The 12,616-nt window shown below is 51.4% G+C and overlaps 1 protein-coding gene across 5 annotated transcripts in view; it reads left to right on the forward strand.

Annotated features, from left to right (window-relative positions):
• The first annotated feature begins 8,263 nt into the window (after nt 1-8,263).
• The window catches only part of SMG7 (SMG7 nonsense mediated mRNA decay factor), a 53,236-nt gene continuing 48,883 nt past the window's right edge, over nt 8,264-12,616 (forward strand). For all 5 annotated transcript variants that reach the window (XM_065648956.1, XM_065648960.1, XM_065648961.1 and 2 more), the window contains exon 1: nt 8,264-8,610. In XM_065648956.1, the coding sequence (XP_065505028.1) occupies nt 8,582-8,610 (29 nt within the window). In that variant the 5' untranslated portion in view covers nt 8,264-8,581. The remainder of the gene's footprint in view (nt 8,611-12,616) is intronic.

The raw sequence follows: 12,616 nt of genomic DNA on the forward strand, positions 1-12,616 counted from the left end.
AAAAATCCTTCAGGGAGTCTTCTTTTCTCACCAGTAGAGATCCAGGTGTGGAGCTTGCTGCTGCAAACACCAAATTATTTGGGTTCTCGGAGGTTCGCTCTCGGTGCCAGTCTCAGAGCCAAGCAAAGCCCACGACAACAGGCTGGTAGGTGGCACAGATGCGGCAGATCGGCTGCAAGGTGGGCTTGGCTGGGCAATGAGGTGGGACCAAGAACAGCCACCCAACCATCACCCTGCCAGGGTCGGAGAGAGGCTGCCAAAACCAACCTGGAGGCAGTGTGACCCGGGCACAAGCCTGGATGAGGTCAGCCACCAAATTAGATGCACACGGTGGCCCCCAACCTGTGCAAAGTGTCCTGACCGTGTCCTAAAAACATCGGCGTCATCTTTGCTTGCTCGGCTTAGCTGCAAGAAACACCAGGGGAAGCAGATCCATTCCTTTCCATCAGCTGTGTGGGGAAAGGGTGGTAAATAAATGAACGGATAGCAGCAAATTAGTAAAGGTGTGGTATCCTCTTACTAGCTCTGTTTAGACATTTGGTGATTCAATGGGAGGAGATTTTGGGGGTCATGCTGGGGTTTTTTGTGCTGCTCTTCTGAGCTTACCCCAAAAGGGAAAGACTTGCTGTTTTAGGAAAAGCTGTGGCTCTGTGCAGTTTAACACTGGTGCTGTGCTCGGTATAACTCTGCCTTTATAAACCATAGGCTTTAATTAGCATTTAGAAGCCTTGGGGTAACAGCAGAAAAAGAGGACATTCCTCAAGCCTGCCCTGGTCACACGTGTGTGCTGACCAACCAGTTCTCTGTGTGCACATGCGTGTGTCTTTCTCTGTTTTCACAAAACTTGTTCTCCGATTTTTTTTTTAAATCAGCCAACAAGTTGAGAAGCGGGAGTACAACCCAGCAAGGGACAGAAACCTCTTCTCCTTTGGAAACCTGATGTTTCTGGGTAAGCTGGTTTCCAGACTGCCAAGACGGGGATAACGGTGCTTGTTTTCCATTGCAGAGGCTCCAGTGTCTCTACCAGAGGTACCAATCGTCGGTTGTGTGATGGAGCAAGCTGCAAGCCACTATGGCTCCTGCACAAGAGCTGAGGTGAGATGCCTGAAAACCAATTTTTTGTTAATCCTAACTCCATACCCCAGTAATTTTGCGAGGGACGGGGGGCATCTTTTCCCTTCAGCCTTCCATAGGTTGGCAGCTGTAGGAGCATCAAGTGCTGGTATTGCAGAAAGCACAAATGGAGAAAACCATGCGTGACTGAGCTCTCCTGCTGCATGGTGAACCCCACCGCAACCCAGCAGGACTGCCAGCTCCTGGCGTGCACAGCCAAAACCATCTGCCCTCTCCATTTCACGCTGGAGTTTGACCTTAAACACAGGAGAACGAAAGGTGAAGGTGGCCTGTCCAGATGTGGGTTACGCACCATCTGGCCATGGCAGGGATGAGGTCTGGCCAGCGCTGGCTGTATCCATTCCTCTGCTCTCCTGCCGTGAGCCGGGGTGGGTAAGCGATGTGGTAAATCAGCTGTCACTTAGCAACACGGCAGGTTTTGGTGCGGGAGCAGCACCTGCCAGGCAGTGCGGCGGCTCAACCAGCCCAAGATGTGCACCCAGAGCCAAGCGCCCGGGAGAGACTGGGGTGCACGGGGAGATTGCTCACCTCCAACACAGGCTGGGTGTGCGGGAGAGGGTCAGATCCCCCATTTTCCCCTGATGTTTTCCAGCCTAGTCTTGATTTGCTTTTCCTTTTGCTGCTTTCCCTGAATGTGCGGGTGCGACTTTCCCACCACCGCAGCCAGATGCTCCCTGCCAGCCCTTGCTGTGATCGCAGCGCCGGAGCACCCCGAGCCCCCCAGCTGATTTGGGCTTCAAGCCAGCCCCCAGCGGCAAGCAGACATCTGCGTAGCTGGTACAGCAGGACAGACAGAGGGCAGAAGGATGATCAGCTTGGTTTTATCCTCTGAGGAAGGAAATAGCAGGGAGAAATGCACCGACGTGCCCACCTTGATGCAGCTAGTAACAGCCCTGCAAAATCACTGCCGGCGGGACCCAAGAGGTGAGGCTGGACCTGTTAATGTCACTTGAGGTTCACAACCGAAATCTATTGAAAAAAGGGGCCGGGGGTAGCAGGAGTGAGCTGCTCTGCCAGAGCAGGTGAGCAGGGAGCCGAGCTTAAAAGCATCTCCCGAGCAGAGGATGGAGGCCCTGAGGAGGCTCCTTTAGCTGCGGGCTCATCGCAGGCGGCACCAGCCGTATGGAAGTGACCCTGACCTTGGTCACCTTTTCATGGCTCTCCTGTCTCTCTGCTGCTGGACCCAGCAAGTACAAACTGCCTCAAGTTCTTTGGCCATGTTAACCACAGACAAGTGATTGCGAGGTCCAGCTGAGGAGTAAGAGGGGCTTAAACCAGTCATGAACCCATCCTGGCACAATTCAGAGCCTTTGCTGGCTACAGCTAACAGGGGGGGTTCGGTTCTGCTCCCCACATGCTGGCCCTGTAACATTTTTTAATGCAACAACCCCCATCTAGGAAAAAAAAAAGGTACTTTTCTTGAGAATTAAGATTAAGGAGCAAAAGATCTTGAAATAGGGAGGTACTCGCTGTGTCGCTCAGTTGGAATAAAACCCCCAATTCCCACAAAGCAGGTTTTTCGTGTACACCCCAATTTGAGATGCCATCTGAACGTATCTAAACAAAACTCAGGCCTGCAAACCCAGCCCCTAGGAGAGAAGGGATTTGCAAACGTAAGGAAGCCAGACTGGGCTGGCAGATCGGGCCAGGCTGGACCCACCAAGCTCGACCAGCTGGTCATGGAGACACCGCACGGGGTGGTCGGTGGAAGCACACGAGCAAGGCTTGGGGCTAACTGCTGCAACGGCAGCCTGGCTGAGCTGGAGACCACGTCTAAGGCCACATGGGATGGGACAGCCTGGCCCAAAGGAAGAAACCTTCCCGTTCTCATGACCCAAGGAAGGAGAGAGCAGCGCTTTTCAGCTGGTGAAAGAGATGACTTATAATCGGCATCTGGAAATTCCTGAGTAGCCCGGGGAGCGTGGCCAGGGACCATCTGGTGACCATCTCTTCCAGCTCAAAAGCTTTTCTCAGGGTATAGTTCCTCATTCCCTGGAAGAAGCTGCTAAAAGAGGCCAGGGCATAAAGCTCCTGGGGACATGGCGAGTTTGTGGACCTAACATCTCGCTGTGGTGGCCTCTGCAAACCGATCCCAAGCGCTGCGTGACGTTTCTAGGACACCGGGCTGACTTTTCAAGATATCTCCTCGGGAAGGTCAGCTCGGTAGCAGATTGCTCTCTCGCCCGTATTCAGCAGCTGAGCGTTGGCCGCAGATGCAATTGGCTCCACGGGCGTTTTAATGTCTCTAATTCTGTCTGAGGTTACAGCTCAGCCGTGCAGGATGGATCGATCTGCGCAGCCACGGCCTGAGCTGGGCTCTGCGGGATGGGGATGCGAGGAGGAGGCGCTCGGTGCGGCTCCCCAGGAATGGCTGCTTTCTCCTTCCCTTCCGAGATTTGGCTTCTGTTTAGTGTGAAAGGGTGCTGCTTCTCGGGATGTGCAGCACTTAACCTCAAAGAATTAAAAGTAAATCCATTAGATACCTTATGAATTATAAGGATTAAAAGGGATTTCTTTAAGAGGTGCAGCCTGTTCTACAATTTTTTCTTTGTCCTGAATGATATTTGCAAGGGAATGATGAAGACTCGACAAACCTCTACACAGTCAAAATTCCTGAAGTTTTGCGTATAGGCCATATTTGGAGAAATGAGGTCCTAATTAGGGTAAGATGAGGCTTTTGTTACTCACAATTAAAAATCTAAGCAGCATAATCTGGAATGACAACAAATACATTTTAATCACGGTAACATAATTACAGAGAGTGATGAATACAGGGCAAAATCAAGATTGTTTAGGTATCTTCATACTTTATTTCTTCCTTCAAGTTCTTCAATTGCTTTCAAGTGCTAATTTCCCACGTTCACATCATTCAGATTGAAATAATCACCAAACCTGCAGAGAACCTGGCAGAAGGCCAGGGTACACGGCCGTTCACAGGGTCTCTGGTCTTCTGTCCCCATCTGGGCATCAAATCCTTCCCAATGCTCTGCAATTAACAAAATGGTAGGCCACGGTTATTGACTCTTTTATTATAAAAATGAGAATATGTGTTGACCTCTACAAAAAAATCTGCTTCTTTGAAGATAATTTTCATCACAAATCTCTTGGAACAAAACTGCGGGGAGACTGACTTGCAGCTCCCCCTTTAACGTAAGGAAATTAGCCCCTGTGCTGTGTGCACCAAAAGGTTTGGAGTAGAATTTCATAAGAGCAATCAGCAGCGACACTGAGTCTTTGAAAATGCCGTGTGGGAGAAACTGAGGTCAAATCCGGAGGTGCGGGGATGTGGAAGAGGTAAAAGGAGTGTGCAAGGGAGAGAAACTCTCTGCTCCAATGGCGGAGAAACTCAGAGGGAGGCAAAAGACTCCACAATTCAGACAAAAAGCCCTGAAAAACAGAGAAAAACCTGTGCAGGGTCTGACATCCTTTCCTTCTGTGGCTGGGAGATATTAGAGAGGAGTGAGAAAAAGCAAAAGCAGGCTTTGTGGCTGGGCAGGTTGCCCTGACAGGCCAGAGCTTCCCTCACGTCGCTGCCTCGAGGCACGGCACTGCTCAGCAACTTATACCGGTGCTAAACAGGTTAAATAACATCGGCAACAACAACCTCCGTCAGATTCACTTGAAAATGCTTGAGGCTGCATGTTCCCCACTGCTCAAGACTTGGAAACCAGCTCTGCCCCATGCGAACCTCTTGGGCATTTTGGGGTGGCTCTGGAGGTGGCGTGGACTCGGACAAGACCAAACAAGAGCCTTTGAGTCAATGCTGCCCACTGCTTGCTTGAGCGTGATGCCTCGAGGAATCGCTTTCTGCTCTCCTGGATGAGACTTGTGTTCATCAGACAAAGAGATACTGCAGAAAGGCAGAATGTGCCCTGGCCAAAATACCCCAAATCAACCTTTTGCCTTCAAATTTCCCCTCTCCTATTCACACACAAGCGCAAAGGTCAGGGAGATGTAGCCCTAAAAACTCCTGTTTGCACAGATCCAACCTGTGGAGCTCAGAAGTGTCTTCCCAGTTGCACAGGACAACCAGCCTGCGCTCCAGTGACTTCGTCTAAGGTCCTACACAGTACTAAAATGGACTGGAAAATAAATAATCGCCTTTTATTTTAAGCAATAACAGTGCAGGTTAACTAATTTAATTTTAAGCATTTTTTAAGCAATATTGTTGCTGCCACAGGGGACACAAAGCAGAGGATGTGCCAGAGGGCTTTTTGAAGTTTGGTGGCTACCTTATAGTTGGGCTGTACGATATTGTTGTGCCTGGCAGGAAGCCTCTGGCAGGGGATTCTCTCCAGAAAAAAAAAAAAAAAAAAAAAAGGCAGAAAAAGGTAGAAAAGTGAGTTTGTTCAGCCAAGACTAAAGAAGGAAGTCCCTGGAACAGCCTCTAGGAGAAAAGCGATGGAGAAACCAGACATGAAAATCCCAAGTCAGCTCTGTGGGAGGCTCACAGGGAGCCTGCGTTCCTGTCAGGTTTTGGCTTTTGCTGCGTGAGCCAACGTAAGCTGCTCTCATGGCACCACTTTGCCGCTGTGGGACACTGCTAACGTGGGACTGGGGAAGGATCCGGCTGCAAATGGGGAATGGAACTGAGGGGCTGGTGGAAGGGCAAGTGGCAGCAGCTTAAGGTGCTTCTGCTTTCAAAACCTGGCCTATTCAGCTCCTCTGTAAGGAGAAGGAATGGATGGAAAAATATGGGAAGAGTAGAGATAAGCATGAGGTATCTGCACAACAGTATGTGCTGCCTGGTGAGTCTCCTCAGAGATCATAGAATCACAGAATCGTTTTGGTTGGAAGAGACCCTCAAAACAGAGTCCAACCGTTAACACAACCTTGGCACTAAACCAGGTCCCTAGGAACCTCATCTCCGTCTGTCCAGCCCCTCCAGGGATGGTGACTCCAGCACTGCCCTGGGCAGCCTGTTCCAATGCCCCACAGCCCTTTGGGGAAGAAATTGTTCCCCAGATCCAACCTCAACCTCCCCTGGCGCAACTTGGGGCCATTTCCTCTCATCCTATCACTTGTTACTCAGGAGAAGAGACCAACACCCTCGATGCTCCAAGCTCCTTCCAGGCAGGTCAGAGATCAGAAGGTCTCCCCTCAGCTCCTGTTCTCCAGCTGAACCCCCAGCTCCCTCAGCCGCTCCCATCACCCTTGTGCTCCAGCCCCTCACCAGCTCCGTTCCCTGCTCTCAACTCGCTCCAGCAACTCAAGGCCTTTCTTGTCACAAGTGACCCAAAACTGAACATAATATTTGAGCTGCAGGGTGGCCCCAGCATGCTGGGTCAGGAACCAGAAGGTCGAGGCTCCAGACAACGTGAAGCATCCAGGGAGAACCCAGGACAACATGCCCTGAGAGATGCACCTTCTAAGAGCTGCATTTGTGTGTTGATCCAGGAGATACAGAGTCCCTGTGGCAGCTGTGCAAACTCAATCTGTCTGTTTTAGCTGAGGACAGGCTGTGGGCAGGCAGGAGCAGCCCCAGTTTGCCCAGTGCTGAACCAGTTTGCTCCTGCTCTGCAGCCAAGAGCCTGCAGGGATGGAGGCTGAGCCCCGAACCCTGCTATGGTGCCTGCCCGAGGTGCCGTGCAGCGTTCGACGGGAGGTTTGGGAGAATGGCTCCCTGCCCAGCCCTGATTGCACCGAAACCAGGAAACCGATTCCGCAGCCTCAAGAGGCTTCTGTTTAAACATGTGAGGCCCTGAAAATCATTTCCCTAAACATGTTCTCGTTTCAACCTGAAAAAAAAAAAAAAAAAAAAAAAAGTGAGGGTTTTATTTTCGAAACACGATCTTTCGTTTTGTCCTCAGGGTCACTTATGTGCTCAAATAACATGATCTGCATCAGCCAGCCTCTTCAGTGCTCATCTGATCCCCAATTTTCATCTGCCTCATTTCTTCGGCCCGCCATCAAATGGACACTGAACTCAGTGGGATTTTTTCTGCCCATAAAGATGAGTTTGAGCATAAAATGAGTCACTGAGTAGGCACAGGAGGCAGTACCACATGGTGTAGATAGTGTAAATATTTACATGCGATAGGCTGGGGCTGTTTAGCCTGGAGAACAGGAGCTGAGGGGAGACCTTCTGATCTCTGACCTGCCTGAAAGGAGCTTGGAGCCAGGGGGGGTCGGGCTCTGCTCCCCAGGAACAAGCGCCAGGACCAGAGGGAACAGCCTCAAGTTGCCCCAGGGGAGGTTGAGGTTGGATCTGGGGAACAATTTCTTCCCCAAAGGGCTGTGAGGCATTGGAACAGGCTGCCCAGGGCAGTGCTGGAGTCACCATCCCTGGAGGGGTTTAAAAGGCACATAGATGAGGTTCTTAGGGACATGGTTTAGTGCTAGAGTTGGGTTATGGTTGGACTCGATGACTTTGAGGGTCTCTTCCAACCAAAATGATTCTGTGATTCTATGATTCTATGGCTGCCATACCGAGGTGCAAGGTCACCACCCGACGTGCCCGTGTCCCAGCTCCACAGCGGGACGTGCTGCCCGCGGTGCCAGGGCCACGTCCGGGGCGCGGGGCTCACGCCGTGCCCGAGCTCGCTGCGGTGATGGAGGGACTCGGAGACGAGGGCTGTTCGGGACACTTTGGCGTGACCCTTGGGGCCGGACACCTGAGCAGCTGAGCCATGGGGATCCTGGGGTGTGGGCAGGGAACGGGCAGCCTGGTTTATGCGGGAAGCCCAGGCCTCCCAGCGTTGTTCCCGCCAAACCGCTTTCTGCCGGAAAGGTACGAGGCCGCCATCACCACCCTCGCATGGAGGGACGGGGCCTAATCCACAGCTCCCTGTGCCACCGCTTGTCGGCAGGCCGACCGTCCCGCCTCGCCGAGCTCCGCTAAGGGGCAGCGGATAACACGGCGCCGCCGCCAGGGCCCCGGGGCGGCCGAGCCCGCTGGACGCCGCGGCTGCAGGCCCGGGCCCGGCCCCGGCGGGCGGGAAGGCGCCGCGGTTGCCGTGACGACGCCCCGCTGCCCCCTCGGTTGCCATGGCAGCGGGCGAGCCAATCGGCGGGCGCCGCCGCGGGTCGGCGGGGGGGGGGGGGGAAAAGGCGCGGGGGAAGGGTTTGCCGGTGGCGCCGCCGGAAGTGGCGGCGGGGCCGGGCCCGGAAGCGCGGCCGGCCGGCGGGAGGGTCAGGGCGCCTCAGCGGGGCGGCGGGAGGGTCAGGGCGAGGAGCGGCGGCCGCCGCCGGGGCTGCTGGCGTTGCCGGGGCCGGCGCTGCTGGGGTTCCCGGGGCGCGGGCGGTCTCTGCCCGGCCGGAGCGCAGAGCGGGGACACCCCCGCCCCTTCCTTCCTGCCGCCCCTCCCCCGCGGCGGCAGGCCCTGCACGGGAAGATGGCGGCGGCGGCCGGAGGCGGCAGCGGCAGCAGCAGCGGCGGCGGCGCGGGGGCGGCGGGCCGGCCCGGGCTGTGAGACCCGCGGCGGGACGGGGCGGCGAGCGGCGGAGGATGAGCCTGCTGTGTGCGCAGTATCTCCGGTGAGAGCCGGCCGGGAGCGGCGGGGTTGGCGGGGGCGGGTCGCCGGCTGCCCTGAGGCGAGGCCGCGGCCGCCGGGCCTGAGGGCGGCGGGGAGAACGTGGGTCAGGCGTGAGGAGGCGAGGAGCTCGGGGGATGTGAGCCGGGGAGCTGCGGGGGTGACCCGGCCGCCACGTTACCGGGCCCCGCGCCGCGGGCGGGACGGAGCCGCGTTCCCCGCAGGCGGACGGCCCGAGCGGCTGCGGAGCTCAGGGCTCCCCGGCAAGGTCAACCGGTGCCTCGGAGAGGGAAGGGAGAACTCACCGGCTTCCCTTCCCGAAATCCTCCAGCCCCTTTGGAGTAGGTGCCCTGATCACCCGCCGCTGCGGAGCGGCTGCCAAGTGTGACCCCGGCCAAGTGAAACCTGCGCCCGCAGCCCCCGGGGGGCTCAGGGAGAAGGGAAGTAGAGGAGTCGTGTCTCAGCCCGGGCGTGCTGCAAATCCTCTGTGGCGGCTTGAACAGTCCATCGGTTTTGGGGATGGTCAGCAGAGGGTTTGGGGGAGAAGCGAAAGTCAGCCGGGGTTGTGCTTCTTGGAAACTCTTCGCTGAATGGAAGCGCTCCGGAGCCCCTGAAGTGGAGAGGGTGAGGTGCCGCATGTTGGTCTGAGCAGAACTTTGATAGGCCTTTGGGGGAAACTTATCTTTTGGGGGAAACTTATCTTTTGGGGGAAACTTATCTTTTGGGGTATGAAGTGCCTTTTCTTTAGTGATTTTTGGAAAGGAACATTGTGAGATACCAATAGCTTTTCAGTAGCTGTAAAATCCTAAATACCTCGTTGTCCGTGATGTGTTGCCCTGCTCCAGCCCATCCAGAGCACCTCATGGAAAAGGTGTAGCGATGCCAAAAGGGTGCGTGTGCTCTTTCTGAAGAGTTATGGGCTTGGGAAGGACTTCTAAGGGATTAATTTAAGGAGGTCTTTACATTTTGAAAACACTTTCTATCCAGGGTTCTGAAACACTTCTACTGTCTCCTCTTACTGATTCTTTAAATCCTTCTCTTCCTACTCATCTTCTCTTGTATCTCTGTCTGCCTCCTTCTGGTAGTCTAAATCCTGCCTCAAGTTTATCTTTTCAAAACAGAAAAAAAAAAAAAAAGTTATATTTTTTTCTCTAATAGCAAGCTTATGAGCCTTTTTCTCTTCCAGGCTGCTAAACTAGGCTGTCCTAGAACGTTCGTCTTTCTTTCCTGTTACACTATGGAAAAAGCTCTTAAATGCCTTATTATTAGCTCTCCTCTACCAGTAAAAGACTTGCTTTTATATTTTAGTATATGTCTTCATAATGTTTTAACTTCTCGCTCCCATTTCCCTCCCTGTGACTCGAGTCTTTGGCTGCCTTGCGTCATTACAAGAGTTGCACTCGTCGTGCCCCAGTCACCTTTCTGCACCACCGGACTCTTTCTTAGCGTTCTGAATTCTGCCACACCAAGCTGGAGGTCCTCCTTGTTTGCAAGAGCAAGTGGGCAGTAATCACCTGTTTCTCCTAGCTTTGTTCCTCCAACACCGTAGCTCATCCTGGGCCTTCACTTCATCCTGACTGCTTTCTTTGTGTTGGGCGTAATACAACAGGACTGAAACATCTGGGCACTAATGTATTACACGTAAGGACTCCTGTCTTTTGTCATCAAGAACCTTCTCTCCTCCAAAAAAACCAGGACAATCCCCCTCCCAGACTTTTCAAGGACTTTGTAGTCAGTAATCTTCATTTTTTCCCTCTAAAGAAGATTTAGGATTGTTCCTCTGTGTAGAAGGTAAGCTTGGGGATGGTTTCCTTAAAAGCTGTGAAATGCTTCTTGCATCCCCAGAGTGTCTGTTTCAATTGTTTAATTTACATAGGGCAGAAATTGAGCTGCGGATTACTGCAGCCCAAGCTCATAAAGAGAACTGGGAATAAAGCCTGGAACTCTCAGAGCCAGTTCTGTTAGTCCTTTGCATTAAGGAGGAAGGCATCCTCCTTCTTACTGCAGCATTACAAGCTCAATCCAAGTATAATGAGAAAGGAGTAGACAAAAGTATAATGATATGAAAGGGCAGCTTAACAAAACATTGTGCCAAGTGAAGATGTGGAGTGATTAGTCTCTGCTGGTCTTTATCATCTCAAAACTAAGGAGAGACAGGAAAGTTTTTGTGATTAGACAGAAGAGAGCTGAATTTTTAAGGTGACCACATAATGGTCGAATAACTAGTGAAATAATGACTCTGCAAGAATCGAGACGCTGAAAAAAATGAGCAGGGAAGAAAGGACTTTTAGCTGGACTTACCTTAACTCCTCCACTACCAGTCTCTTGCTTTCTGTATAAGTGTATGTAAATCAACTGTTTTAAAATGCCATCCTTAAAGGATAGTACCCTTTCAGTTAAAGTGCAAGAACTGAGAAATACCTGAGACTCCTACAGAAGTCTTCCAGAATGAACAAAGAAGGTCAGATTTCATGTGCTGAGTCTTTTAAGTTGCGGGAGAGGCTGTTTTTAAGTCATCTTCATATGTTGTAACAAAACATTGAGAATTTTGCCTTTCTAGTCCTACTATCCTTTTCAAGGTCACCTTTCAAGCCTACTGGAGTGTATTTCGTCCCATCCAGTTTCTTAGATACTTCTCTTGGGTCATTGTTTGAGTCATTTCTTCTCGGGTCATTGTTTGAGTCATTTCTCCAAGATTTGCATTACATCTGATCAGGTGAGTAGACCTTTCAGAAGATTCTTTCAAAGAGTTCATAGGAAAAAGAGGCACAGTTCGCACCTCTCTGTTCAGGTGATCGCGTTCTTCTCATCTGGCTAAAAATTTGTACCCATACCATTAGTGCTGCTTTGGCAATCTGCAAATACTCCCCATAAACGAATTTTGTGGGGCAGTCATCTTACAGTAAACATTTCCTGTATCCTGCTAGGTATGGAAGAAGTCACTTCTAAGCAAAATATCACTACCTATAGGATTTCTAACATAATACCACAGAAACTTCTGAGTACATCCTTTCTATAAGACAGTATTGAACTTTAGTTCATGTTTGTTCACTTTAAGGAAATTATCTTCGCTGCCAATTTTATATGTTGATGTTTGAAACCTAGTTAACTTGGATTCAAAAGTTTAGCAGTTTGACTGTGATCTGACTGTCTCAATTGCATTTCACAAGGATGTGAACTCTAGTTACTGGTTAAATGTTCCATTACCCTGGTAAATTGTGGCTTTTAGCACTCTGTAAACATAGAATCAAAAGTACTTGAATTACAGGGCTTGAACACTGCTGAGAAATTTCAGTGCTGACAAACCTAGTAGTTTCCTGTAGTCTTATGATGAGGCTATAACCAACTTCATTAAAGGTTTGACTGCTTTAATAATTTAAATTGTGGGTCTCTTTTCAAAGACTCATCAGTAGCTCCATTAACTTCTGCATCTGCCGTGTTTCTTCATGGTTGCTCCTTTGCTGTCTGCCAGCCCATGACGCACCTCTTGCAGTGTTTCTTCACTGTTAATGGAGGAGGGTAGAGCAGAGGTAATTTAGTGCTGCAATCTGTGCATGTGAGTGTGTTCTGGTACCAATTCCTGATCAGGATTATGTAGAATCATAGAATTGTTTAGGTTGGAAAGACCTTTAAGATCATCGAATCCAACCGTTAACCCAAGACTGCCAAGTCCACCTGTAACCCATGTCCCTCAGAACCTCATCTCTGCGTCTGCCATCCAGGGATGGCAACTTCACCAATGCCCTGGCAGCCTGTTCCAATGCCCAACAACCCCTTCCAGGAAGAAATTTTTCCTAATATTCAGTTTAAACCTCCCCGGCGCAACTTGTGGCCGTTTCCTCTCATCCTATCGCTTGTTACATGGGAGAAGAAAGGTAAAGGTGATGTTTGCCAGTGCTGGAAAGACACAAAACGGAATGCTCTTTGAAACCCACAATGAATCTCACCAGGACAGGCAGAGCGAGTTATTTAATTATCTTGAGGGTATATGGAGGAAAAAGTAAATGTAA

The sequence above is a fragment of the Caloenas nicobarica genome, chromosome 20, assembly GCF_036013445.1.
Source record: "Caloenas nicobarica isolate bCalNic1 chromosome 20, bCalNic1.hap1, whole genome shotgun sequence".
Taxonomy (NCBI): domain Eukaryota; kingdom Metazoa; phylum Chordata; class Aves; order Columbiformes; family Columbidae; genus Caloenas; species Caloenas nicobarica.